Source organism: Lepisosteus oculatus, chromosome 15, assembly GCF_040954835.1.
Source record: "Lepisosteus oculatus isolate fLepOcu1 chromosome 15, fLepOcu1.hap2, whole genome shotgun sequence".
In the NCBI taxonomy this organism is placed as follows: Eukaryota; Metazoa; Chordata; class Actinopteri; order Semionotiformes; family Lepisosteidae; genus Lepisosteus; species Lepisosteus oculatus.
Window position 1 is genome coordinate 31,569,779 of NC_090710.1, and position 27,707 is coordinate 31,597,485.

Below are 27,707 nucleotides of genomic sequence, written 5' to 3' on the forward strand. Positions count from 1 at the left end.
TCTCAACAAATTGTGATTAATTAATAATACAAAAAAATGAAATTAAGATCAATTAACGCCTGAATTACAGTATCTCCAGCGATGTGTGTGTGTGTGTGTTATTGTAGGTCTCCCTGGCAATAGGACTGTGGAGGTGAAGTTTGTTGACTTTGGAAATTATATGAAACTGCCACTGAGCAGTGTGCGACAGATCAAGGATGAATTTGTGACTTTTCCAGCAATGGTGAGTCTTGTTTATACTGTATATATATACTTTATATATTTGAGTCTTATATATTTACAGATATATGTTGGTATTATATTAAATATGTTTTGTATTTAAGTCCTAGGTATTTTTGGTGTTAGTCTGTTTCCATCAAATGTACACTGATGACATTGATCATTTTAAAAAGGAACATGTTCCGACTAGGCCTAAATGACCACATAAGGTGCTGCTCTGTACAAGTCATGTGAGTTCAAAGCCCTGGTAGTTCTGAAGGCAGATCTTTTTTTATTTGTGGTTTCTTTCGAAAAGACGTACGAACAGAAGTACACTTGTCACCTGGTTCATAGCTGTCAGGGTTGGACCTACTGTAATCGTCATGCGGAAAAGTCACCCGCCATTAATTTGATTTTTAATGAACTTTTCGTTTTGAAGGCTATCCAGTGCAGTCTTGGAAACGTGAAGCCAATCAATAGCATTGACAAGTGGGACGAAGAATCCACACAGATGTTTTACCAGCTTGCAGCTGATCAATTAGTGTCTGCAATAGCAACTGGTAAATTATGTGCTTAATATTTTGAGTATTCAAATTTCAGTTGTTTAAGGTACCTTTCTTTTTTTTCCCTGAAAATCAGCTTTTTATAGGTCAGTGTCTTAACACCTGTACAACTTTATGCTTTAGCAGATATTACATAAAAACTCTAGCGTACAGTATGTGTGCCCACTGATTGACTTTGAGGTATTTTACAAAGACAGATCACAGAGGGAGTTGTGAGCTTAGGCGTTGCTTCCGATTATAGAGTTAATGATTTTAAAACAAATGTTTTTCAGGCGTTGTTACCAAAAACCGTATTCTTCTAGTTGAGTTGTTTGTAGCAGTTGATGCCGACGATAATGTGGATATCGGTAAATATCTAGTAATGGAAAACCTGGCGTACTTCAGGAGCAAGTAAGTTCTCAAATAGTTTTTTTGTCTTCTGTATTCATTTTCAGAGATTCTTGAAGACTTTGAGGTTTATATTTATTTGAGCAGGTCAGGAATAAAGACTAATCTTTCTCCTATAACCTGGAATTTGGTGTTATAAGTATGCTATTAGTTGTTTGACTGAAACAAACAAGATCTTCAGAGTTGGAAAAATAAAAAAAAATGCAGTGACCATCATTCTCTTGATGTAAAAGGAAGGCTGGCCTACGTGTGGAGGTCAGGCGAGTGGTTATTTTGCAGAAAGTCAAGACCCTTAATAACTTCTGTTTCAGGATTGAATTGGCCCCTGGGGCTCTCTTTTCCTGCTTCGATGACTAGTAAATGACAAAGGCTGTTTTTTATTGCAACTTCTGCCAAAAAGTAAAAAGTTAAAACGCGGACTGTAAATCTTCTTTTTAAGCAGGATATTTGAGAGCGGTAAACCGCTGGCTCTTGGAAGTGAGGTCTGGGATCTTCCAGTTGAAGGGATTGGAGAAGTCGCAGAGCCAGACCTGCTGGCGGAGGAGCAAGACGGACCAAAGAGCAGTTTGTTGAACCTGGACCTGGAGCTCCCTGACCACTTAAACGACCTCCGAGCACGAGTCTGCCATGTGACATCACCAGGAAGCTTTTTCGTACAGCTGTTTCAGACTGACTGTCAGCTTGCCAGGTAGGTCATCTCCAGTTTAAAGATCCTGCACACAAACCGGGATGCTGCTCTCTGGACCCAGACTGCCGATCTCGTTTGGACAAACCGGGATTCTCGTAGTCACTGCCCATGCACCACTCTTTCAGTAAAAGCCTGTGGGTGCCCCAGAATATGCAAGTTTTTCCACAACGCAATATGCACCACATGTTTAGCTAGTAGAGAGGATTACTATAGAAAAGCGTTTTCAGTCTCTGTTGTCTTTTTTTTGTTTTTTACTCCGGTCTTGTTTTTGTTACTCTTGTTTAATGGATGATGAGATGAATCACCTGTCCTTTCCTTGGTCCTGCATTGTGGTTTTGCCCTTGAGTTGCATGGGTGGTGTGAGCTGGGAACACCGTCTGCCATAAAAGGATAAGTGTCTGGACAGGTCCAGTAGGATATTAATTATATTGATTGTGTTGATCAGAAGTCACAATCTTCCTAAGAGAACAAGTGTTTGTGCCTGTGGCGGGAACAGTTTGGCATAGCTTGGCAAAGGGGTTCAGTGAACGTTCCTGGATATCGCCACATCGTCCGCCTGGGAGCAGGAAAGATGCATTCACTGAAAAAATTAACTTTAATTCGGTGTGTTGTGGAGCAATTCCCTGACAGTACTGGGGGTTTAGATGGTTCTCGTGGACATGTGGACTTTTTTGCCTTGTTTTGGGATGATTTTTAGGCTTAGGTCTCCATCTAATAAAGTCTGAGTCTAAATTATTAAGAACTGTAATACTTCCTTGTAAATAGTTAACAGAGGAATATCAAGTCACCGAAATCCCCCTGCTGTCATCTAGAAATGTTTAAATTGTAAGCTGATGTCTACTGTGTGTCCACAGACAGAGCCTTCCTCTGGCCTCTAACTGATTTTGTGCTCACTGTGTCGTGTGACTGGGATTTGAGATGTTCTGTTTACGTTCGGGCTCAGCACAGATTTCAGTGTTTGGGTCACGGGTTTCTGAATATTTCAGGATCCACGCGACACTGAAGGAGAAGTATTCCCATTCCGACAACGTGCTGGTGAAATGGAAGGAGAACATGCACTGTGCCATGCTGATCAGTGGGGTCTGGGAAAGAGGACAGATCTGCAGTATTGAGCCTGGAAATGTGGCACAGGTAATATAACCTGTATCTCACTCTGTACCAGTGAAGGCATTAAAGGGATTTCAAGTACGATTTACCTTGTAAATAACATTGCACAAGCTGAACTGAATTTCAGGGTCTGCATAATCTGTAGAAAAGAACAAAGGGGAAGCAGGTTTTTCAGGACGCCGACTTTTTCTTTCTTCGAAGACGCGTTATGTTAAAGATCAGTTAAAGTAGCTGTGCTTGAAAGATGACGTATTGCTGGCACTGGCTCGGATGTTGAAATGTTTGGAATTGTAAATAAACTTTTGTTTTTTTTACCCAATATAAAACAGTCCATCAACGTCTGTTTTATAGATCTGTTGATGCAGCTTTTAAATTGAAAGCCTTTTCTGGACTTCACGGTGAAGGTTTGGGAGAGAGAACAGCAGCAAAGTTCAGCTGATCTTTGCCGCCCTAAAGCCTGATCATTTCTGACGTTAAATTTAACAACTACACATACCACATGTAAATCCCTTCTCTCCCTCGCATTTTTCTCCTGCCTCCTGGTCCCACAGCTCTCAGACAAGCGGGTCGAGCCAGACCTCCCTGCTGTAGGACTAAACCCTCAATGAAAAATGTCAGTACATTTGATTCTTGGGTATTATTCCTAGTGAACAGTAATTTGCACTGTCACTTTGAATTTATTGCATGTCACCGTGATGATATTATAATAATAATAATAATAATAATAATAATCAACTTACTTTTATATAGCGCCTTTAAAGGTGGCTTCTCAGAGCGCTTTACAGAATGACAACAACAATAAATAAAAAGAATACACAAGATAAAACACAATTACAATACACAGAGGAGAGAGTGGATGGTGGTACTAAGTAAAGTAGGAGCAGAGGGGTGAAGAATGGAACCAGTTCAGTAAAGGCTCTTCTGAAGAAGAGGGTTTTGAGTCTGGATTTGAAGGAGTTTAGAGAAGGTGACTCTCTGATATCCTTGGGGAGAGAATTCCAGAGCTTGGGGGCGCAGCAGGAGAAGGCCCTGTCACCCATACAATGTAGATGGGCTTGGGGGACAGAGAGGAGAGCAGAATTAGAAGAGAGAAGGCTGTGAGGTGGGGAGTAGGGTGATAATAGTTCAGACAGGTACTGAGGTGCCAAGCCGTGCAGAGCCTTATAGGTGAGCATGAGGATGGTCAGGATTCTGGTTTGAACAGTTTGTTCAAAGTAGATTTAGATACCCCAGCGAGTAGATCATTACAGTAGTCAATTCGAGAGAACACAAATGTGTTGATGAGCTTTTCAGCCACAGTTAGTGATAACATAGGGCGAAGTCTAGCGTAGTCTATCTAGAGATATCTCTAGAAGACGTAAAGGATTTATAAAGGGACTGTAAGCTTATCTGTTGATATCTGTTCCAACAGTACTTGTCTCTTTGTCTTTCTGCCAAGTACCACCAGATTTGCGTGTATCTATCAAGCCGTATACTGCTCTTTTCAGAAACACATGTAGAACAAGGGAACATGTTTTGTACAGAGACATTCAAACAGCTTCCAATAAATTCTTCCTGTGGGAAAAGGGGACCTGAAAATGGCAGAATTATTCTGTTGTTTAATATAAATAACGATGATGATTATCATTTTAAGTGAGAAATAAAACCACAATGTACTGCTAGACCATTTGTCTGGGACTACTTTTGATTCACATGTATCACACGGTGATCTGTGTCTCTGTTTTCTTGTCTCATCTAGTAGAGGTTTATGGACCTAGCAATTAACTAGGAATATTTCATATTTTAATACCATGCTAAACATGCTAAATAAATGTCCTCACTGGGATAGGCTCTGGCTCAACCGCAACCCTGTATTGGATAAAAGCTCTTAAAAAAATGGATGGATGGATGAATATCATAAAGATTTGTTTTACCTTGTTAAGACCTGGTTTTCAACAGAATAAGATGGGCTTAACAAAGTCTACTTTGATGGTTTTCTTCAGTTTTGAAGACTGTTACCAGTTCATTGGGGGGTGTATTTTTCAGAATTTAATTTTTCTGAAATGCAAATAGAGATTGTTTACAGCATTGATTTTTTAAATAATAAAAACAAGGAGATTGTGGTAGTTCATGTAGATATCTATCAGAGGTGACTCACTGCCTGGGGTGGATGCTTTTTTCAAGTGTTTTCTGAGTGTTTTTCCCATTAAATACGTTCTAGGGTGTTAGACCTCTCAACAGTTACCCATTAATAACGTATTTGTATAATTGGATTGTCTTCTTGGTTCACTGGGCTTTGGCATTGTGATTTCACAGATGTCACATCCAGTCACTGATAATGACGAAAACCCTCTATAGATTGTATCAATGTCTTGACAGTGGAATATACACACTGAATTATTGAATGAAGATGCAGAATTTCAGCCAATTAGAAGATGCATCCTATCGTAAGGACATACATTTTCTAAACAAGGGGAGGCTATCTGGCTCATTTAGCACATTTAATTTTTAGCGATCTGAGGATCTATAGTATTTCATTTGTTTCTTGAACGAACTGGTGGTATCAAATTCAAACATGTGACTGGCGAGCTTGTGTAAAGTGTTCTCCTGTTCTCAGTTTTGAAATCTCTTTGCCTATCTTCCATTAGCGAGCTCTGCTTCCCCTTCCACTGTTGATTCTGAAAAGGACCTCATTTTCCTCTGTCCTGTGCAGGTGAGACGCTGTGATTATGGGAACAAGGTGTCTGTGCCCTTCACTAACCTGAGACCTCTCAAACAAGAACTGATTGGATGTTTGGCGTTAGAGTGTTCCCTGGAAGGCATAAGGTATTTATTTTTCATCTTTATTTAAACTGGGTAGTGCAACAATAAATTACCTTACACGTTTCATTTATTCATATTATTTATTTGAATGTCAAATACTCTTGTAGAATTCAGTAAGACGTAGTTTCTTTATGGTAAGGAAGTAGGCAGCACACCTGGTCTTTGACTCCCCTGGAAGTGCATGTGTTTCGGGGAAGATCAGGTCTGGCGGTATTCCAAAATAACCTGTCCTTTTCCTTATCCTTATCCCAAGCAATTTAAAATCCTGCAGGTACCAGAAGGCTAAAGAAAATAAATAAAACCAATACTAGCAGCACAGATTTAAATAACCAAAACGGTTTCTCCCCTCGGCGCACCATGTAAAAAGAGTAGCTGATGCTCATTAGTCTGGAAAGGGTTTCAAAACCATTCCTTACCATTTGGGGATCCAGCCATCCGCAGCCAGACAAGTAGTCTATAAATGGAGAATATTAAAGACCTCAGTGACCCTTCATAGGAATGGTTGTCATTTTCCATTGTGTCTGTTAAGCCTCGAGTATGATTTGCCTTGACTTCGGGTATTATTATTGTGGTCATCTGCTGGCTCAATGAGTGAAGGCTCTCTTGTTATCCGGTTCGGTGTCACGTCCCAGCAGCACACCTCCTGGTCTAGCTATTGCCTTCCTTTTAAGATCACTTTATTGGCCATATACAATTTCTTGCATTGGGAATTTGTCTTTTCTCATACCCCAGCTTGCTCTATATGAGACACGCAGACAGGGAGAGAAGCTTGGGGTCAGAGCGCAGGGTCAGCCATTTATAAGGTTAAGGGCCTTGCTCAGGGGCCCAACGGAGTAGGCTTCCTCTGCCGGCCGTGGGATTTGAACTGGCAACCTTCCAGCCCCAGGTGCAGATTCTGAGCCACAGAGCCACCACTCTTGATGGATCTGCTAGGCTTTTGGCACCAGGCATTTCTCTCACACGTCTGTGTTCTTCACTCTTCTTTGTCTTTGGCTAGAAAGTGTCTAGCTCTCTCTTTATTTAGAGATTGCCTGGTTCTTTGCCTCAGAAACCTGTCTTTTTTTACAGTCCCGCCGGAGATAGCTGCACCTGGTCTGCCACAGCATGCGACTTCATTTCCTACTACTTAACTGGAGCGATGGCATTCATGACCATAAAGGTATGGATTTTGAGGGTTAGAGTTTGTTGATTTTCAACACCCTCGGTAACAAGAGCTGTGGTTTAAGAATAAAGTGGACTTTTTAGAAAGCTGTTTTTTTTTAGATAGTAGAGTCCTCTTCACGTGATATGGATGCACTAGGATATGAATGAAAAAATATAGTGAAGTTGTATAAGTAGATGTGTATATATATGGATTTGTAGACATTTGGTAAAAGATCTTAAGGACTTTAAGGATTTTTTCAATTATTCTTTAAAGTGACATATACCAAAAGAGAATCTATTGTCACGTGAACTGTTATACATATTTTGCCTTTATGCAATTCACTGTGATCCTCTGCTTTCATAGGAGCATGAAGAAACTACAGGTAACTGTAACTGGCACTTATGATTCAGGGTGTTGACGTAATGTGTGGGGGAAAAAAAGGCTGGCAAACCTTGACAGATAGTCACGTTTGTTGAGAACAGGAAAGACAGCTTATGCATGAAAACTGGCGAAGGAGCTGGAAATCACAGCAGACATACAGTGATCTATTCTGGGATCTGATTTTATCCTCAATGCATGGTATAGCAGAAAAGTCAAGCACAGGGGTAAGGGATGCTTGAGCATTGACTGTTTTAAATGTAGCTGCTCACACTGGGGCTGTGGCTGTTGAAATAACTCCATGGCTCTTTTAGGTGACTTGTACTTTTCTCCCAAAACTTTATTAGATGGGATAAGCAAGCTAAAAAGGTAGTAATTTTTGCTAAATCCAGTAACAGATTTCTTTAATTCATAGGAGAATACAACTAAACGGCCATTGCCAGTAACCCTGTATTGTTCGAACAAAGCTGGCCAAGACGTCAGTGTTGCAGATTACCTTGTTGGAGAGGGTCTGGCTTTAAGGGAAAGGAGGTGAGAACATTTTTCATTTTTATTGACAAAAGCCTGTTTCCAGCAGGCTTGTATTACTTTTTTTTTCTCGTTGTAAAATGTAAAAACCCCTGGGGGAATTCGGGTGTAGAACATAATACATTCGCTTCTTTTAATTTAAAAACCTGTACTGTGGTTGTTTAAAGATACATTCCACATAAAGAAAAGTCGCCAGTGAGTGAACAGCCCAAGAAAATCTCTTCAGCGGAGGACTGTGTTGCTGCAGAAGCTCAGTGTGCAACCCAACACAGAGCCCCCGATGTGCCACGGGCCTCTCTACAGACAGCGAAGGCCTGGCCTTACCAGCCCCCTGATCTCCCTCACTGTGGCTTCACCCAGATGATCATTACCTCTGTTGGGGATGATGGAGCGATCTATGCAATGACCAAGCAAGCAGGTATGTGAGAACAAAGAAAAGACCAGGCTGGATAAAGGTGTCTGCTGGGATTAACGTGGCCTACCTCTTCATTTCCTGATCAGTGAGGTTACTGGGGGGGAGGAATATTGAAACGTTGAGGTATACTGCTGTCTCTGTGGCACATCAGTCCCGTGAGTCACATTTTCTGTCTTCTCCCCCCACCTTTTCTCTCTGAATTCAGCTTGCGTGTTGAAGAAACTCAAGGAGAGCCTTCAGCAGCACGTGAGGAGCCAGCCGCAGAAGCTGTACAGCTGGAAGCAGGGCGATGGCTGTGTGGTCGTGGGCTCTGACATGCTGTGCTACAGAGGGGAGGTCCTGGAAGTGATCGGTGGGCATGTGAAGGTCAGCGGCGGGCTCTCGGGAGACCATTCCCGCTGGGTTTAGCTGCCCCCTCTCAGGTCCCGCCTGAAAGGCGCACGACACCTCTGCCCCTTCCAAGTAAAGCTTTGGTATTTGAATGAGCCATGAAACATGATTGGCTCATTTTAGACTTTCTGGGAGGGGTTTGTGTGCCGGCATGTAACCGGCGGGAAGGGTTGTGGGGAACGACCGGGAGATGGGATTGAATGGTGGGATGAACTCTTGCCTTGTCCCCGTGCGGATGCCCAGGTCCGGTACGTGGACCAGGGGCTGGTCGAGCACATCCCGGATTGCCACCTCGTGCCCGCGGTTCTGCACAGGGACCTGCCACGGCTTTGCATTCCCTGTCAGCTTCACGGCGTCGCACCTGTAAGTTTCACTCCAGTGCACACAAGAGTTTTTAATTCGGCTCGGAGGGAGGTGGGAGGTGGGGGTTTGGGGCAAAAAAGCACGAGCGCGCCTCGTTAAATACAATTTCCGTACGCCCTCCTTTTTGGAGGAGCAAGTAAATAAGCCGCCTGTATTCCTGGCTGTGCAGAGTCCTGGTGTCCGGCAGCACTGGTCGCCAGGACTGTGTGAGTAAGGATGAGTCAAGTGGGTGGGAGTGTTGGAGTCTAGCGCTTGCTCTTGAGGAGATCATCTCTCTTGACTATGTAATCTGTCTTGAGTACGCAATCGGGTCTGGGTTATCAGGACAAAGCCACTCTTATTCTAGTTTAGGTTCTATTGTCCCTGTATTGTTACCTGCAGGTCTTGTAGGGCTCAGACCCGTAAGTGATGGAGCTGCATCTTAATTGAGTTTGGGTATTGACTGAAGGAAGGTCCTCTATGGACTCGGTTGGTTGTTTGCTCTCGGAATAGGTATAGTGCCCTCCTGATCTGCAGTGTATGCTGATGTGCTGTTTTTGTTTTTAACAGGTCGGGGGTTATTGGCAGCCTGATGCTGTTGCTTTATTAAAAGAATTACTTCTCCTTAGACAAGTTAATGTGCAGATCATGGTATGTATGCCGATTGTTGTCAAACATAAGGCAACAAAGGTTCTGTGAGCCTGTATGTCCCGTATTCTAAGCCAACTGAACAGTCGATAGAGAATCTGATTAATGGCCAGATTTCTGACCTTGCAAGCCCACACTTTCGCAAACAAGAACTAAATTTCTAGCCCACTATTGTAGCCACTCTAAGCAATTTGTAAAACATATTTAAGTATCTTTAAGCATACCGTTGTCTGTATCTTTTTTTTATGGCAGAAAAAGTTTTAACAATTGATATATTTTATAATTCTGAAATGTTTTGTGCGTTTCTGTTTATCTGGAAAAAAATGTCCGTAGAGACCATTTTTGAAAACGGGAGCCAATACCAGCGATAGGTGGACAGGAAGATGTTATTTTGGACACAGTGGTTGTCTCTCACAACAGAAGAAGGGTGATAGCTTGTAAAAGTAAAGCTGGTGTGATGTCTGGGCCTGTAAGAGCTGGTCATGAGTGCGCTGTGCCCTTTCTCTGCCTGCTGCAGGAGCGGCCAGCGGAGCCCTGTGGCAGGATGACCGTGCAGATTTACTTGGACGCGTTGACGCTGGGCGCGATCGTGCGGCATCACCAGCATGCCCTGCTGTGCCCCTCGGTCACCGAGGCAGAGGTAGGATCGTACAGCCGACGTGTTAAAAGGTAGAACCTCAAGGAATGACTTCTTTACACAAAGGGCTGCGGGAGTCTGGAACAAGCTGCTCGGTCACGTTGAAGCCGATACACTGGCTACTTTCTCGAAACAGCAGCCGTTCTGTTGAGCATGCATGTGTTCTTACAATTCATTTTCCCAGTTCTTATGCCAGTTTGTGTTCCATAAAAGAAAGAATTTTAGAAGTTTTCACAACCCACCTTATCACGTTTCCAGACGTCGCCTCCAATTCTTAGTACTCTGCTCTGTTTTATTCTGTATACGAGTCATTTCATGTCGTGACCCGAGGCCTTTTGTTTTAAATACATGTCCATGAGCTGGCCACGGTGCAGTCAGCCCTGCTAAAATCCTTTCAGTCTTGTTCAGACAGGGAGTGTTTTTGTCTGTCAGGGCAATCTGGTGAATTCGACTATTAATGAAACGGAGGACTGGGATTTGAACTACGAGGTAAGACTATTGCTGTTTATGCTCCTTTAATAAAGCTGTCACTCTTATTAGGATTGCTCTGTAGCTGCCCTGCCTCTTCTTTATTGTTCAACTGGGGTGGTGTGCAGTACCCCTATTTAATGAAAATTGTCAGTGAGGATTGCACTGAGGCCCTGCAACTGGGGATCACCTGCCTTCACCAGAGTTGGTACAACTAAAGGCCATTCACCTTCTGAGGGAATAATATAGTGAGGATCTGTGTGTTTACTTTACATCTGGATGCCTGCGGTTTGTTTGCCCTCTTGCTGGTACTGTTCCGAGAGCTGCTGGTGCCCCCTTAAAGCGCCCCCATACTCGTTCTCTTGGAGGGGCTGGAAGAGGCCGGACCTGTGGCCGGGCGATACACCTACTCAGTGCTGCCACAGGAGGGAGATGTGTTTCCTGCCGCAGTCAAACACATCTGCACCCCTGATGAGGTACGGAGCCAGCCCAAATGAGAGACTAAATACAACATCTGCTGTGGCCCAGAGGAGCTTAATAGATGAACTTAGAGTGTTTGTGTAGTGAGTTATTTTACTCTTTCCTTAAGATTATTGAATGTCATTTGATGGAGGGTAGGCTGGGTGTACTCCAGAGTGAATAGCAGAAGCTGCCTTCTTGCCGACAGCTGCTTCCCAGGCCGGGCCCTCAGTCAGGGGGTCACTAACGATCTCCTCTGCACAACCAGATGTTCCTCCTGCCCTGTGGGGAGGCTCACCGCGCGCCTCCGGACGCTGGAGGAGACCTGGACGAAGCTCTGGACTGCGTCAACGACAGCGCTCACAGCCTGCTGCCGCTCTCCGACTTCGTCTCGGGTAACGGCCGGCTGGCGGCGCCGTTTCCTTTCCGCGGACGCGCAGGACAGTCTACGACAATGAGCGCTTATTGTGTTCCTGAGCTCTGCTTGCCTTCCTTTTCTTGCACGGCCCTGCAGGGGGCCCTTGCTTGGCCGAGTACAGGGACGGCATGTACTACAGAGCGCAGCTCCTCCAGATCGAAAGTTTCAACCCCGTGAAGATCCTCGTGAGGCATGTCGACTATGGCTCAGACGATGTCTTGACCACAGACTGGTAAACTACGGAGTTCAGTCCGGACCCGTTTTTTTTTCTTTTTTCTGGAAGCCTCTCCACACGAACAAAGTCAGTTTATTATCCAGGCTCCCGTGTTTTTGCAACTCGTTTCTTTCACTGCCTAATGTATCGCGTTTTGATCTGCAGTACAAATTGTTTGTATGCGAGATGGTTCAGGTTCTTCAGATATCGTAAGCTTATTGAAGACCCAAGCCTCTTGGCATGAGCAGCAACACATGACCGTGAGAGTAAAGATATTGCATATGTGTCAGCTCAACTCACTGCATATGCAGTGCTTATTTTATTGAGGGTACCGTCACTGAAGATGTATTATAGACGCAGACCTGTTGACAAGAGACGTGTTAGCTGTTTTTCTTCACCATGAAACTCCCAACCCCTGTTGACCTCCTGCAGTCTGCCTTAATTACTCAAAACGTCTAGACCCCCCTTTAAAAAAAAAAAAGGAAATCAGTTTTTTCCGGCAAGTCGAGTGACGTGTTTTATCTCTTCAGCCTCCGTGAGATTCCTCTGCAGGTGCTGAGGTTCCCGTGTGAGCTGCTGCAGGTGAAGGTGGCTGGGATTAAGCCTCCCAGGAATGATGGCGAAACTCAGAGACTTCCCTACCGACCAGAGTGGAGCTTGAAATCCATGTATGAGGCGATCGACCTGCTTCAGGGCAAGCAGCTGACCGCCTACATTGTGGTGAGCATTTCAAATAACTCTGGTCGAGCCCAAATATTGGAGAGCTGTGGCAGGCAGTGTTGAATAATTAAAAGTAAAATATTTGAATAGTAGGTACTTTATTAACATATGTTAGGTTCCCAAAACATATAAGAAACTAGGCAGTTTCCATACGAAAAAAACATAGGTCAAATTTGATTAAAGTGATTTTCCATCCTGGGGCTTCCTAATCAATTAAACAATTTCTAGGAAGGTGAGTATAGGTCCCTTTGATCAGTCAGCAGCCTTTGCTGTTACAATATAAAGCACAAATCTTTATTCTTGAACTGCAAACATGATTTTCAATGCATTAGCTATTTTAATGCCTGTTCTACGGCGCATCCTTTTTAAATTTGTTGGTAAACTCATTGTATAATTTATTTAGTATGTTTCTACTGGGAGTTTTTTTACTTTTGTTTACCACTTTGCATCATCTTTCATTACTTTAAATCTAATCTAAAAGATTAAATACTAAATCTAATAAAATACTGCCTTTACTATACACATGTATATAGTTTGTCCTGATGCAGCATAATGTTGGGTCTTTAGTTGGAGAGAACAAGACCCAGACAGATTAATTGCAACTGTAACTCTAAAGAGTGAAGAGAGCTCTGTCTCAGACAGAACAGAATTTATTAAAAATGTGCAGTTTTACTTTTGCGTGCAATAAGACATATTATTGAAATGCTTTTTATTAAAACTTGAATAGGTACAGAAGTCCTTTTGCTTTCATTAAGGTAGTTTGCTGTATTTGTTTAGTTTTTTTTACCTACTGTATATTGAGTGCTGGAGTATACATTAGTTTGAATTTTTGAAAATTGCTCACGAATAGCATCATGATTTTTTAAATATCTGTAAAATTCAGATTTGTATATTTTTAAGTGATATGATCACAAATGTATTCCCTATTGTTTAATTGGACAGTTAATGAAATATATTTATGATGGGGGATGTATGATATAGCTCTGAAGTAATCTGTAAGATGGACACTGCACAATTTTCAAAATAAACGTTTTGTTTCACCAGTCAACAAAACCTGCAATCAAAGCACATCTATTTGATGAAAATGAAAAAATGGTTCTGTTGCCACTTGTGGACAAAGGTCTTGCAGAAGCTGAATAGAAGAGGTTAGTCTGTTTTCACACTTTCTGTAATGTTCACAGTTGTCACTTGTGTCCTTTAAGTTAAAGGTTGATAATTAGAGTATTGCTCAAGAAAGATGAGGACTCATTTATACTGCTCTGCAATAATTGTCCTAAGCAGTTTCAGTTTAATTTTGCAAATAGCCAGGCACCTTTTACACAATTGAGGACAAGCAAAAGGACAGTTTTGCTGTTTAGAGTTGTACTGCAGCATTCTCCAACTTGACAGTGTTTTGAAGTTATAAACATTTACCTAAAACAACAATGTATCTATTCTAATTGAGGAAAGTAAAATGAATCTTATTTCTAGTTGGTGCAGGTATCAGTGGAAGATAGTGTCATTCCTCCATTCTTTTCAGAATCTGAAGTGACAGAAGGCTATTCTTGGATACCCAGGCATTAAGAGAATCTTCTCTCAAACTACTCTAAGGAAAATAGAGATGCATTTTTTTGTTTCTGCTCTATTGTTTGCATGGGTGGTGTTTTAGAAAATGACTTTTGGAAGGCAAAACTGTTGAAAGACCCTTTATTCTAAACTTTATTTTCAGTGTAGAATGTTGCAACTTTTCTGTACAATGTAAACTAATTCTGAAAAAAACTTACCCTCCGTTTATTTCCTACTTCAGTGCGTTAGCAGACACGGCTAAAATCTTTTCCTGTTTGTACTTGGGTGTTTTATGTTGATAATGAAGAAATCTAGACCATTGATATGGTTGTACTTTATTTTTGTTTGACATTTAAAATAAAAAGGTTTGACATGGAGCAAGTATAATTCATGAGCAGAATTATTCAGTTTTATGAAGGAAATGGCTATAAGTTAAGAGCTCCCATTTTGATTTAGTGAATAAAAATAAATTACATTTTAATATACATTATGTACACTTCATTATAAAACCTCAGACGCAAACTCCACTCCTTTTCACTGCACACAACACAACGTGGGGACAATATACCAGTACAGTACAGCCAACTACACCACTCTCTTAATTCTACACACAGACCTTAGACAGGGCACTAATTAGGAGTAAAGAATTGATTGTGAATGAGGAGACAACAGAGCCTGCTCAGAGTCTACTTTTGTGTCCATAACAATATTCCCATCCTTGTCCTTGATTCGAACTCTGCCGGTAGGGTACTTGGTCTCTTGCTGGCCGTTGGCGTACACAGTTTTCACAGTTCCATCCGGGTACTCCCGCCTCTTGTACTCCGCAGTGTGGACTTCCCTCTGCCCGTTGTTGAATTCGATGACTTTGCTACCATCTCTGCAGCAAAGGAACAAAGAAAATGAGCGTTTTCCCATGGAATTTAATCTACATTTTTTCCATCTGAGAGATACAACTAAACATAAATAAATCACGTTTTAAGGAAGAGAGGGAAACGCTGCATTTGTGAGGACTTTTGTTCTTGCTCGTAGTAAAAAAAAATGCCTTAGTATCCCATAAAGAGGCCTGGTGGTTATCCAGTAATTGAGAGGGCGAGCTGAGAGGAGAGGGGATGGTCCCAGGATGCTGGGCTCTGCTGTCGAGCCCGCATGAGGCGTCTTGGGTTCATTGATGAAACACTGGTGGGGGGCTGTGCACCTGAGAACCCAGTGAAGACCCCACTCAGCCTTGACACTTAAGAAGGTAGAGCTTTAAGCAAAGGAGGCAACTGGGATGCCAGCGGGATCTTGGAGCGCACAAAACAGGAAGCACCTGTCAAGAATCCCAAGTAGCAATGATCCCGTCGTGTTCAAGATGTATTGAGTGTATTTACTAACTTCGACTTTTTCACAGGACTATTTCAAGATGCGTCCAACATGTGCATGTTCCGAGAAAATAAACGTGGAGAAATGTGTAGATGGGCATCTTGGACATAGAAGGAACATCTTGAACCAGCAGCAAAGCCATCTGGTCCTCCCCAAATTCAGCCGTTGTAGGCTATTTCCTGCTAAGTAGATGAGTAAAGAACAAAGCTAAACTATTCATATTGAACCAAGCCAAACTCTTTACGGAACTTACAGCTTTACTTGAATGATAGTTCCATCAGGAAACACACTCTCCTCCTGTCCATCAGGATACAAATTCTTAATGGTCTGGTCAGGAAACGTGATTTCTTTCCTGCCATCGGGGAAATGCTTCTCTGTTAAAAAGGAGAAGGGAAATAGAGGGTTAATTTTGTACACATTCAAAGTTAACTGCCTTCAGATGAATCTGAGATGATGGTATTTGGAATGGAGTATTATGGGTTGTCTCATCCCCTCCATCATGAGTTCACACACACCTCTCTGTCCCCAGATGTAATACTGATAGGTACAGGAGCTCTTTCATCCGCAGGGCACTATCTCTTTCAAACAATGGAACCATCTTCTGCCTGATCTTGTGGTACCACTGTTGCACTTACACCTTGTTTGGTTAAATTTCGTCTGTCATTGCATTGCTATAGTGGGAGTGTGCCGTGAAACAGATTTCCCCAGTGGGACAATAAAGCAATGAAAAAAAAAAGAGAAAAGTACCTATTTGATTATTGGGAAACTGTAAGACCTCCAGGCCATCGGGGTAGGTGGTATGCGTTGTCTGAGCATCAGCATAATAGTACACCTAAACACAGCAGCCGAGGCCGCAGAAGGGAAGAGTTTGTTAGAGAGAAAAAGAGTTTGTTGGGGTTAAACATTTTTGTTCTGCAACAGCAGAACCTGTTTAACCCGACAATGGGATTAACTTTATCAACCGTGATTTAATAAGCGTTTCCTGAGGCATGTAGATCAGTTTGATTGTTCTTCATCCTCACCTTCTGTCACAAATCAAGCGTCAGTCAAAATGTAAATATACATCTTCAGACAGTTCTGAAATACAGGCTACCACTCAGAGGTATCCAGTTTTTCTGTTCAGAGGTAAACTGGCCTTTTCTTCTCTCCCTTGGAAGAGGAACAGTAGCTAAGTACTTACCACTCTCTGATCCGCCAGTATTTGCTTGACATCCCCGTTAAAGAAAGTGACTTTAACACTCTTTCCATCAGCCATCACCTCCTTCTGGGTACCGTTGGGGAAGACGATGACTCGGATTCCACTCTTTAATACTTTTTCTATCTGAAAAACATGTTAGGCGGACCTCTTTTGTCAAGCATTTTATTCTTGGCCTTCAATAATTAATATAAATTCACTGACGGCTCGGGTTTCAAAATCTCTTATGAAGACTTGAGTCACTTGCAAGCGAGGTCATACTTTTCCATCTGGATGAATGGTTTCCTCCAAAATTTCTCCATTTTCCTCGACTCCACACAGGTCTTTTTGTGGTTCGTCAGTCGGTACTGTGCTCTGCAATATAAATAGTTGAGCGTTTGGATATTATTACTCGTGCCGCCAGAGCCAGTTAAATAAAATAGTATGAAAATGGATTCATCTGCTTTACCCACCTACCAGGATTCCCTAATGAGATTGTAAAGGTCCTGCCTGTGTTTTATTGCGATAGTACAGTCCCAGGCTCACCCATCATTACTTTAATTTCTCTCCACCTTATTGAATTGGAGATATCATGACTAAAAGATTATTGTAACGGGTGGACAGGAAACCTGCTTTTCACATTCCACAGTTCACCTTTTCAAACAGGCAGCATTTTAGTCAAATGAACTTTATCACAGCATTAAAACAAGCCTTCAGTTACTTTTCTGTAGGAGTGCATGCTAAAAATAACATTTTGTAAGTATGTCATTGCAAAATAAACAGTTCCACCTACAGAAAAAAACTCAACCCTAAACTATATTTCTAGGGGGTCACGCTGCCTCTTGATTTTGTTTGACTTTCTTCTATTTCTTTATTATCTGAAGTCATTAACTTGTAAACTAAGTTTAGATTAAGAAGCAGAATCCATAGAAAACACCCACTGTTCAACATTAAGAACATTACCACTCATCAATGGCCAGATTCTGACCAGTTTTATAACTGCTTACTGATACCGTGTCGATGTTTAATCCACATCTTGTTGCACAAAAAATCCATTACTGGAATTACTTCTAAGACTTGTGGTTCTTGTGGCATAAATGTATTGGTATAAATGATTTCTGAATGCAGAAAAGATCTTACTATGCTCTAATTTCAAAAAGTAGTACTCACAGCAGGTAAGACAACAGGAGACTCTGGGTGCAGTTCAGTTTTCCTCAGTTCAGACATCACCTGCTCCTCTATGCTGGACACAGCTGTGGGGACTGGAACAGACCTAATGCTGTTGACTAAAACATTACAGTAATTGTTCAGTAAGCGGGCATTCATGTGTGAAAAAAAATTCAAGGACAAGCATCATAAAGCTGAAACCCAAGAAACATTACAAAAATCCCTGGCTACAATTAGGGAAGAGGTAGAGAATGAAATATTAAATATTTGTTACATTCCAAACCAAATGTTTATTAAATGAAACAGCAAATTCAGACAGAACACAACTTTGTGTATACAGTATGAATAATGTGACGCACATATCTTTGAAAGTAAACTCTGCTTGATATTCTGCTTGCCACCTACAACCCTGTAGCTCCCCGCTGGCAGCCCACTGGAGCCCAGCAGGCGTGAGCCTGGCCAGTGCCTGGATGGGAGACCTGGGAAAAACTAAGGCTGCTGCTGGAAGAGGTGTTAGTGGGGCCAGCAGGGGGCGCTCGCCCTGTGGTCTGTGGGTCCTGCCCCAGTATGGTGATGGGGACACTATACTGTAAAAAAAAAAGTTGCCGTTCTTTGAATAATGTGTAAAACCAAGGTCCTGACTCTCTGTGGTCATTAAAAATACCAGGGTATTTCTTGAAAAGAGTAGGGGTGATAATCCCTAGTTTTCTGGCCTTTACCAATCCTGGCCTCCTAATAATCCCCCTCTCTGAACTGGCTTCACCACTGCTCTCCTCCCCACTGAGAGCTGGTGTGTGGTGAGCGGACTGGCGCATCATCCAGGTGGGGCTGCACACTGGTGGTGGAGGGGCAGTAAAGTGCTTTGAGTGTAGTGTCCAGAGGTGGGCTATACAAGTGTAAGGAGTTATTAATTATGTAATGCATAGGCAACTTCCCTAAAAGGAAACCGAAGACGCCCTCTGTACCTGTACCTTCTGCCACAGTGCTGTTCTCCCTCGCTGTCTTGGTAGGCGGGGGGCTGTTTGTGGCAGTAACCTGGAGACTCTTAACAGATGAAATACACGTCGCGTTACTTTCAGCTGCATCTACAAAGACCGAAAGCGATCACATGTTTTGCCAAACCTCGGTAACAATGTTTTGCCATCGGCAGCTTCCTACATTTTAAAGACTCAACTGGACTGCCTTCACCTTTTGTTTCTGAAAATACCCCAGCCAGTTTATCCCTACTGACACGAAAAGCAGACACCCAGGGAGGAGCTACTGTAAGGCTGGATCCAACACTACACAACCGGTGCCCCAGGAAACACCTGCCAGCCAGTTGTCCCAGTACTAGTGCTCACGGGGAGTGAACAAAGTGGTATTATTCTTAAACGTTAAAGCGTATTTGCATAGAAATACCCAGAAATAATAGGTAACATTCTGCACTTTTGCCTCCAGTCCTGATCTTCTCATCTCAAACACAAACCACTTGGACATAATACAGCAAAAACAGTCATTTGGACTGACTTCACTGTCCCAATACCTATGGAAGTGTGTGAAGTTGCAGTACTGTATGTGTCACCTCAACCACGATTCCTGGTGTCAAAGACGCACAATTTCACAGTCTTCCTCTGTTCCAAAACCAGGCGGTTGGATGAATAATGAAAGATCTCATCTCTTTGTTCTGTTACAGGTCAGAAGTACTGATCTATAGCCAGATGGTTAATGCCGATTTTTTTTTTCTACGTCAGAGATACTATTACTTATTCGACTGACACTTTTATCCCAAGACAATTGAAACATTTGCCCCCATTTACACAGCTGGGAATTTTACCGTCGCTATTCAGGTGGAGCTTATGGAGGGAACCGTCTCTAAAAGTATTAGCAAAATAAAAATTGTAACCGTTGGCCGTCAGCGGTCAGCGTGATCCCGTCGTTCTGCACCTAAGGCAATAAGGAGCTCGAGCAGACCCAGGACTCACAGTGGGCTGGGGCCGCCGGCCGCCGGCCGCGGTGCCTTCAGCACCCGCCTCTGCCTTCCTCCAGGCCTGCACCCGCAGGCGCCCCAGCACGCCGACCTCCTCGCGCAGCGCGGCGTTCTCCCGGCCCAGGGCGTCCAGCTGCAGGCGCAGCCGCCTCTGTGCGCCGGCCCAGCGCGCCTCCCGCCGCCGCAGCTCCTCCTGCAGGGCGGCCGCCTGCTGCCGCAGCGCCTGCAACAACACCAGGCCCCAGCCGGTCAGCGCGGGCCCCCTCTGCGCCTCCCCGCCCTCTGGGGCGACCCCAGCAGCGCGGCCACAGCCCTCACAAGCCCCAGCTACAGCTAGTCTGTGGGTCCAAGTGTGCTTAGACACCACTCTGGTGTGAAAGAGCAAAAGGCAGATGTTCTTTCTCACAATGTCAACATGGCCCAGTTATAATAATAATAATAATAATAAACTTTATTTTATATAGCACCTTTAAAGGTGGCTTCTCAAAGCGCTTTACAGGATGACAATAACAATAAATAAGAAGACTACAACAATAATTAAGAAGATTGTTATCTCCCAGCCCCACCCCTTTGATGCTTCCTCAAACACACAACAAGCTTGCATCTGCCCAGCAGTCCAGATCTCCGGCCCCTCCCGGCTACTGCAGAGACAGTCAACATGAATGGCCCCGACCTGCATCTCCTCTCGCTCCTTCTTGTCGGGAATGGCTCTGGCAGCGGCCGCGTACTTCTCAAACACCTTGCGCTCCTTCTGTAGTTTCTTCATCTCCTCCTTCTTCAGCTCCTCCAGTCGAGCCAGCTCCTCGGCCTTCTTCTGTTCAAACTCCGCCACCTCCTTCCTGCAAGCAGCATCTCGTCTTAAACACCATCGCAAACTGGGAATCCCCCCAGAACCGAACACTAAAACACTTGCAAGGACTTGAAATCCATTGACCCCGATTGTAACCAAAGAATCATCTCTTTTCAGTTCAGTAAGTCCATTCACTCATTTGGCAGAATACACAAGAATCAATGCAAGGTGATTTCTCAGCCTGCCCTTCTGGATCTCTCTGCAGAGGTCTCATTTAACGATGCCCCAGGTAGCTCTCATCTCCCTACCTCAGCTTTTCCAAAGCCGCCTCCCTCTCCTGCCGGAGACTCGCCAGCGCGGAGTTCTCTGCCCTGAAACGCTCGATTTGCGTCTCCAGTTCCACCAGCCTCTCCCTCAGCAGAGCGGACTGGGGGTTGTGGCCTGCAAGGACACAGGAGGAGGAGGGAGGGGTGGCATTAATACGCGATTCGTCCAACCGGTGCAAGCGCTCGTCCAAGTGCAGGCTGAGCTGCAGGGCCAAGGGTTCGAACCCGAGTCACGTCACCAGCTGGCTGTCAGAGGACTTCCCCTTTCAGTGGCAAGCAGCTAATTGGGAAGTCTGTGAAGTTGCAATGTGTGTTACCTCAACCACGATTCCTGATGTCGAAGACGTACAATTTCACAGTCTTTCTCCGTTCCAAAACCAGGCGGTTGGACGAATAATGAAAGATCTCACCTCTTTGTTCTGTTACAGGTCAGAAGTACTGATCTATAGCCAGATGGTTAATGCCTCCAACCGTGTTAAATTCTTCCCGATTTTGTTTTCTACATTAAGGGATACTATTATTTATTTGGCTGATGCTTTTATCCACAATAACTTACAAGATTTGCACCCATTTACACAGCTGGGAATTTTACTGTCACTATTCAGGTGGAGCACCCCTGTTCAATGGTACGACAGCAGTGCCTTGCCTGGGATTTGAACCCACAGCCTTCCAGTTGCGAGTTCCTGTTCCTGACCGCTGTTCCACGCCGCTGCCCCAGCTTGTACAGCGCATACGTGATGCAGCACAGCTTGCTCTCCCACCCTGCAGTTAAATATCCCCGGCTCACCTGGCGCCGTGCTGACGGGATCATCCTCCCGGGAAGGGGCGGGCTTTGGTTTGGGTTTCAGAGCCGGAAACAGCCTGGTCATCAGGTCTGAGGCCAGGGGAGGCCCGCTGTCTGCAGGACTGCCTCCTGGTTTACTGCCTGCCGCCTTCACCGCAGCCACTTTCCTCTTGAGCCCTTTGTCTGCGGCAGAGAGCCTGCCGGCCGCATCGTTGCCATTGACGTCTTCCTCTAGATCGTTCCATGTGTCGTCATCATCGAACACAAAGGCGTCCTCCGCCGCTGGCCCCGGCGCTGCAGGCGCTGTGGGGCTGGCGCTGCCCGTACAGCCAGCCTCGCCGCCGTCGCCGCGCCGCACGGCTCCGTCCTCGTAAGACGTTTTGTCGTACCGGACACGAGCGTCGCAACCGTGGCCGCCGGCGCGAGCTCTCCCCACCCGCGGGGCCCTCCCCCCCGTCAGGGTGTCATCCATGTCCTCCGAGGCCGAGCCGCTCTGCCATGACGAATCGCTGTCTTCATCACATTCCCCGTTTCCGTCTCCGGGACCTTTATCCAGGTCCTTCAACACGGACTCCGACCTCGCCTGCTCTGTCCTGGTGTCCCCCGTTTCAGGCGGACTCCGCGCGGCCCGGTCGTGGGCGCTCCTCTCCGGACCCGTCTTCACGGCTTTCGGAGGTTTAATCGGAGTAGAGGACAGCCTGCGTCTCCTGCAGTCCAGCCGGTCCAGGTGCAGCACCCTCTGCACGAAGGAGGAGTTGCTGGAAAAGGATATTTCATCCGCCGCCTGTTCCAGGAGCTCAAATTCATCCAGCTCCAGGTTCTCCTTCTGCTTCTCTTTCTCCCAGCTCTCCAGCTTCCTCTGGAAGGACAGCTCAAAGGAGTACTCTTGCTCTGGAGGGGGGATGTGCATTGATGTTTTCGGTGGCACACACTGTTTTGTCTCCTCTGAGCACCCCTGCTTCGCCGGGGCCGTCTTGCCAGGCCCGGCACAGGCCGGCATGGAACCTCCTGCTTTTTTGCCTTGAACCTTCACGGCCAGTGCTTCTTGGGCCTGTCCCGAAACACTCAGCTGTTTTGACTCTACAGCAGCGCTGTGCCCAGCGGCACTGCCAAGAACATTTTGCGCCTTGCTTCCCTTGGCCAAGGAGACAACCTGCGACCTGTTTGGCGGGCCTGTCAGGCGCTCAGAGCTGCTTTCTTTGCTCAGTATGGCAGTCTTGCGCTGTACGGGCTGTTGACTGCTTCTGGGCGCCACTGTCCTCTGGCAGCTCGTCTTGGGCTGGGGTTTAGCGTCAGTTTTACTTGTCTCTTTGACTGGAGCGGCCTTTCCTTTAGTGAACCGAGAAAGACCCTCTCCTCGCTTCAGGAACGCCCTTTTCGGCTGGGCTTTTACCTCTGCTGCAGCCCGGCCCTTTAGAAACAGGAGATAACAGAGTCACTCTTATAGCTAAATGCTTCGAGTACAAAAGGTCCAGGGGACACGAAACTGAAAGACTGAAGAAACCTATGAGTCGAATTATTTTTTCATCACAGTCGGTAATCGAAGTGGGTTGTTCCCCTGTGTGTTTGTGATTGCCCCTATATAATTACCAAACAAATGCAAAGTCTTTACAATATTCATAAGAAAATACTTACTCTTAATAAGCCAATCATCTTTTTAAAAGTTTGCTTAATTATGAACAAAATTACATGATACAGCCATGATAATTTGGGGTCAATTAAAAACAATTCCATAACTTTTCTAAAACATAACGGATATTATATCATTTTTCAAAACTTTTCCAGGTCTGGAAAATGACATTTTCCAGGATTTCCATGACCGTGGAGTATGGTTGTTCTGCATCAGGACCACAGCAGTCATGAACATGCGGTACTGTTTTAATCCAGGGCCAGATTCATCTCCATGGCATGAAGTGGGAAGTGTGGGTCAACAGATCTGACGGTGCGCCGACCTGCTCCCGGTTTTCTCCCAGCCTCTGTTCCTCCAGCCTCATCTGCTCCTCCAGGAGCTCCTCGAACGTCTGCTTCCGGCCGCCAATCCCAGGCTTGATGGGCCTGTGTGCACCGAGATCCGCAACAAGTTAACATTGGAACAAAATGTGCAGGGTCACTCGGTTTCTCATCCGGGCTCATGGAGGATTCTAAACGACGACTAAAAGAATCAGAATTCTGAAACAACACGGAACATTGCTCTGCACCAAGTAGGGGCTTTATCTATCTAAAAAAAGTTTTTGGAAAGATCTGTGCTTTGGAAGGGGTCTATGACGTGTGCATCTTCCCAGACTTGGACGTACAAGTCCTTGAAGCCTGGCGGTTCAGTTACTGATCTATTTCCAGTCTCGCCCTGTGCAATTTAAAATGTGCTCACAATGGCAGAACACACCAGCATCAATACAGTATTCCTGCTAATATGCACTGTGACAGACGGCAATATTACAGTCAACAATACAAGATCTTAAACCGCGAAAGGAACTGGTACCATCTTTGACTGATTTTTGGTGAAAAAGTTAGATTGAACATGTTTTAACACTTGATACGTGCCCCATCTCTCGTACTGAGACACCTTCATTCTGCCGGCAGATGTAATGAAATTCATCATCAAGGCCCATTCCGTGCTCCATGTGGTGGTGGTGATGGTGAACGGCGCAGCCCCTGCCTGGGTGGGTACCTGTCACTAGGCAGCGGGCGTCCTTCTCGTGGAGAAGCTGCTCCGGCTGGACCCGGAGCAAATTCGTCCCTCGCAGCTGGGTGGCTGCACTGGGGCTCGTCTTCATAACCACTGCTTCTGCACAGCTCTTCTCCACTCGGATCGTCACTCCACAAGCTTCTTCCTGTTCAAGACAGGACTTCTCATATGAAACATCACAGTAGTAAAGGACAGCGGTGTCTTTCACGGTCAGAGAGAGCTGCTCAGGTCACTGACAAACCGCGGACTACAGAGGAGTGTCCCGAACGCCTGGGGAGAGCTACTGACACCCCCAGAACACAATCATAAGCACTTCCTCTAGTATGTCAGGACGTGAATCTCTGAACCACACCAAGATCACAGAGCACTGTGTGTGGGCAAGGAGATCTACCCAGACTGCAGTCGGAGTCCTCCTCTTCCTCGGTGTCAGAAGTGGCGCCTGCAGCCCGCTGCAGGACACAGGGGCTCCCTCCGAGAGCGCCAAGGGCAGGGCCCCCGTCCACCTGCAGCCCTGGGGTGCACTGATCCAGAGGAGCCTCCCAGTCACCCGGGGGGTCGGGCTGCACTTCCGGGGTGAGAGGTCGTTCCCAGAGCTCCTCTCCCTCGACAGCCTGAGGCGCGTCCGGGTCGTCTGAGGAAAACAACCATCACTGCCCATCCCTCAAGTAACGATAACTTAGCTCATTCAAAAAAACAAACAAAAGCTATACACTTTCAGAAAAAAAATTAAATGTACCTAAATTAATCCAATTATCCCCCATATACATATTAACATCTGAGAAAAACATTATTCAATCTGCTTATTTAAGAATATCTAGCAAATCAGAATGGCTTTAACCCACAAATAAATAAAAAAATCTATAACCGTATTCCAGAAAAAAGCTATTTTTTTGTTCCAATGCTCCTTTTTCTAAATCATTTTACCAGTGTTTCTTGTTAGGAACTGGGCTTCAGCTCCCCGGTGATGGGCAGAAGCGAGTTCAACAGTACCTGCGAGGGCCCGCGGACCGGGCCCGCTGGCTGTACCTGCGAGGGCAGCCTGCCCCTCTGCCTGTGACGGCGGCCTGCTGGCTGTACCTGCGAGGGCCTGCTGGGCGGAGGCCATGTGCAGCAGTCTCTGCTGCTCCTCCAGCAGTCTGCGCAGCTGCTGCATCTGCTGGTTCTTCAGCTGCTCCTGCTTCTGCTGCTGCCACTCCTTCAGCTGCAAGGGCAGGACTGTCAGAACAGCGCGAGGAGGGGGCTCTTTTCCCTGTGCCACACTCACAAACTACCTGCCCCCCCCCAGCAGGGAAATCCTGCAACTCCAGAACAGCACAGACGCTGGCTGGCTACATTACTGCAGGCAGCGAGGGACCTTGTCTGTATATCCAACGTGAGGGATATCTCTGCCTACTAAGAGAGAGGCCTACGAACATCAATAAAAAATTATACCCATCACGAGCGATAAGCCGATCTCATCTGAGCTTTTTTGGGGGTTTGGTTTTGTGCCCTTACTTCAAACAGAGAGTGACAGCTGACCACAGGACTGTGTTAAAACTCGTCTCTGGAACCAGTCACAGATGAGTGTGGACTACACCTGAAAGGAGGAATGAAATGCAGATACAGACATGTATCCTGGATGACTGCACCTGTTCCAGCTGTCGCATTAAGGGAGCGCTGTGCCTCTGTCCCGCCGTGTCGAGCTCCTCCGGGCTGCCCAGCCGAGCAGCCGGGCCGGGCGCTGCGGACTCCGGGCCGGCCGGGCCGAGCGAGTCCACGCTGAGGCAGCTGCTGCTCCTGGACACGGGCAGAGGCAGGAACTGCGCGGAGAACGAGTCGTCTCCGCCCGGGGCGGCCGGGCTCCCGTCCCGGCCGGCGCGGCTGAGGAGGGCCGGCGGCGGGTCCAGAATCACCCCGGCTCGGGGGCTGCACGACATCCAGCGGGCCAGGAAACTGGGTTCGGGCTGCAGGCCCGCCGAGGCCGACATGGTGGAGGGGATGCAGCGCTGGGAAGGCAGAGTTCAGCTCAGAGGGCTCCCATTGAGGGGCTCAGCGGCGTCTCACTTCAAAACCTAGGACATTCACGTCATCAGATGCACGCATTTATCGGGCAGAAAATAACAGATTATTGTTGCAGAAACTTAACAGACTAAAATCCAACAGACATTAGCTCGGGCAGGAATCTCATCATCCGAAATCCACTTCACCTTTGCCCCTTTTTGCACCCCAGTCTAACCTCATCGCCGGAGATCTGAACGTACCCATCGCACGTTTCTCCGTGTGAAAAGACGGAGATGCTCATGTCTTCCCGGTAAGACTCACCAGAAGCTGTCGTTCCCCGTTTCTCCAGTGTCTCCTGGAGCTGCAAAAAGATATCGACCCGCGGACACGAAAGGAGAGCCGCGGGTTCACTACAAGCGCTTCGACCAAGACATAACTTTTTGTATTCCCTTTTGAACTATCAACCTTACCCCACAGCTACACGACGGCCCGACTCACGCAGGACCGAGCAGCAGTGAGACGGCAGAAGCGCACTTCTTCCGCCTGCAAGAGCTTTACACGTCTGCCGCTGGACTAGTGTAACATGTCCACGTCTTCAGCTATGCATGTGCAAAAATGGCCCCTTTTTCAGTTCGTGGGGGGCTTTCCCGAGACACCGCACCGTCCTCTCGCCGTTCAAGACCCCGGGACATGCGTTGTCCATCTCAGCAAAAAGAAATCGCACCAAACCGGGCTCCTGTGTGCGAGTCCAGCTTAACATTCATTTGTCGACCTCCTCTCTCACATCACGAATCTGTGCCAAATGGCAAAGGACTGTCTGCATAACTTTCTTAAGAGACGGTTGTTGTTGTTGTTTTTTTTGTTTTGCACATGTCTAATCCGAGTTGTATTTTATTGCCAGCGTAACCCTGTTTGAACGGGGTTGTCTCCGCTTTCCAGAGCCTTTTCATCGGCAGGATATCACAACTTTAAGAGCCGGGACGAATTCAAAGGGCTGTGTCAAACCGAGTTTTTTTCAGCGGAGATTTACTCACCTCGTCGATCCCAGACGTTTGGAGACTATGTATGAATGCACGAACTCACGCAGATGCGAACTGGGGAAAAAACACTTTCCGAATATACCGCCATATAAAAACAATACCCGCGAGAGAGACAACTCAGCGCCAGGGCTATGGGTTATGGGAATTGTAGTTGGACAGGCGGAGTTTTCACGCAGCTAAAGGCGAGGAGTTCTGATTCTGGACTACATCTCCCACAGTGCAGTGCTCCGAGGACGTTACAGGGTTGAACCGCCGGTGGGGTACGAGGTCGCCCGTGTTTGCGCTGTTGTCAAGGCGGCGGGGAGACGCTAAAGGTGTTGACATTTTGTATTTGTCCTCTTCTCTGCTGTCAAAAATGCGATGAAAGACGCATTTCGCAAG

General features: G+C 45.8%; 3 protein-coding genes across 10 annotated transcripts in view; 2 read left to right on the forward strand and 1 right to left on the reverse strand.

Annotated features, from left to right (window-relative positions):
- Positions 1-15,668, forward strand: part of rnf17 (ring finger protein 17) — a 30,380-nt gene extending 14,712 nt beyond the window's left edge. For 3 of the 8 annotated variants that reach the window (XM_069178768.1, XM_069178771.1, XM_069178774.1), the window contains exons 18-37: positions 108-223; positions 638-758; positions 1,034-1,151; positions 1,588-1,836; positions 2,823-2,967; positions 5,636-5,748; positions 6,814-6,904; positions 7,683-7,798; positions 7,963-8,213; positions 8,416-8,576; positions 8,844-8,963; positions 9,513-9,593; positions 10,108-10,230; positions 10,660-10,716; positions 11,064-11,171; positions 11,423-11,549; positions 11,669-11,804; positions 12,317-12,506; positions 13,551-13,651; positions 13,977-14,432. In XM_069178768.1, coding sequence (XP_069034869.1) covers positions 108-223; positions 638-758; positions 1,034-1,151; positions 1,588-1,836; positions 2,823-2,967; positions 5,636-5,748; positions 6,814-6,904; positions 7,683-7,798; positions 7,963-8,213; positions 8,416-8,576; positions 8,844-8,963; positions 9,513-9,593; positions 10,108-10,230; positions 10,660-10,716; positions 11,064-11,171; positions 11,423-11,549; positions 11,669-11,804; positions 12,317-12,506; positions 13,551-13,646 — 2,519 coding nt within the window. In that variant the 3' untranslated portion in view covers positions 13,647-13,651; positions 13,977-14,432. Of the gene's footprint in view, positions 1-107; positions 224-637; positions 759-1,033; positions 1,152-1,587; positions 1,837-2,822; positions 2,968-5,635; positions 5,749-6,813; positions 6,905-7,682; positions 7,799-7,962; positions 8,214-8,415; positions 8,577-8,843; positions 8,964-9,512; positions 9,594-10,107; positions 10,231-10,659; positions 10,717-11,063; positions 11,172-11,422; positions 11,550-11,668; positions 11,805-12,316; positions 12,507-13,550; positions 13,652-13,976; positions 14,433-15,441 lie in introns of those variants that run through there. The other 5 variants (XM_069178770.1, XM_069178769.1, XM_069178772.1 and 2 more) reach the window with 5 other exon arrangements.
- Positions 14,372-27,621, reverse strand: cenpj (centromere protein J). Its single transcript, XM_069179168.1, has 16 exons — positions 25,935-27,621; positions 25,384-25,507; positions 24,698-24,937; positions 24,289-24,451; positions 23,573-23,675; positions 21,624-23,031; positions 20,819-20,951; positions 20,394-20,559; positions 19,678-19,943; positions 18,720-18,859; positions 17,758-17,873; positions 16,870-16,962; positions 16,594-16,734; positions 16,161-16,245; positions 15,667-15,787; positions 14,372-14,928 (listed from the first exon to the last, which is right to left on the reverse strand). Exons 1-16 carry the CDS (start codon positions 26,271-26,273, stop codon positions 14,685-14,687), a joined length of 3,882 nt encoding a protein of 1,293 aa, XP_069035269.1. The 5' UTR covers positions 26,274-27,621; the 3' UTR covers positions 14,372-14,684.
- Positions 27,542-27,707, forward strand: part of parp4 (poly (ADP-ribose) polymerase family, member 4) — a 30,534-nt gene continuing 30,368 nt past the window's right edge. Inside the window, exon 1 of the mRNA XM_069178764.1 lies at positions 27,542-27,640. The gene's annotated coding sequence lies outside the window, so the exon portion shown is untranslated. The remainder of the gene's footprint in view (positions 27,641-27,707) is intronic.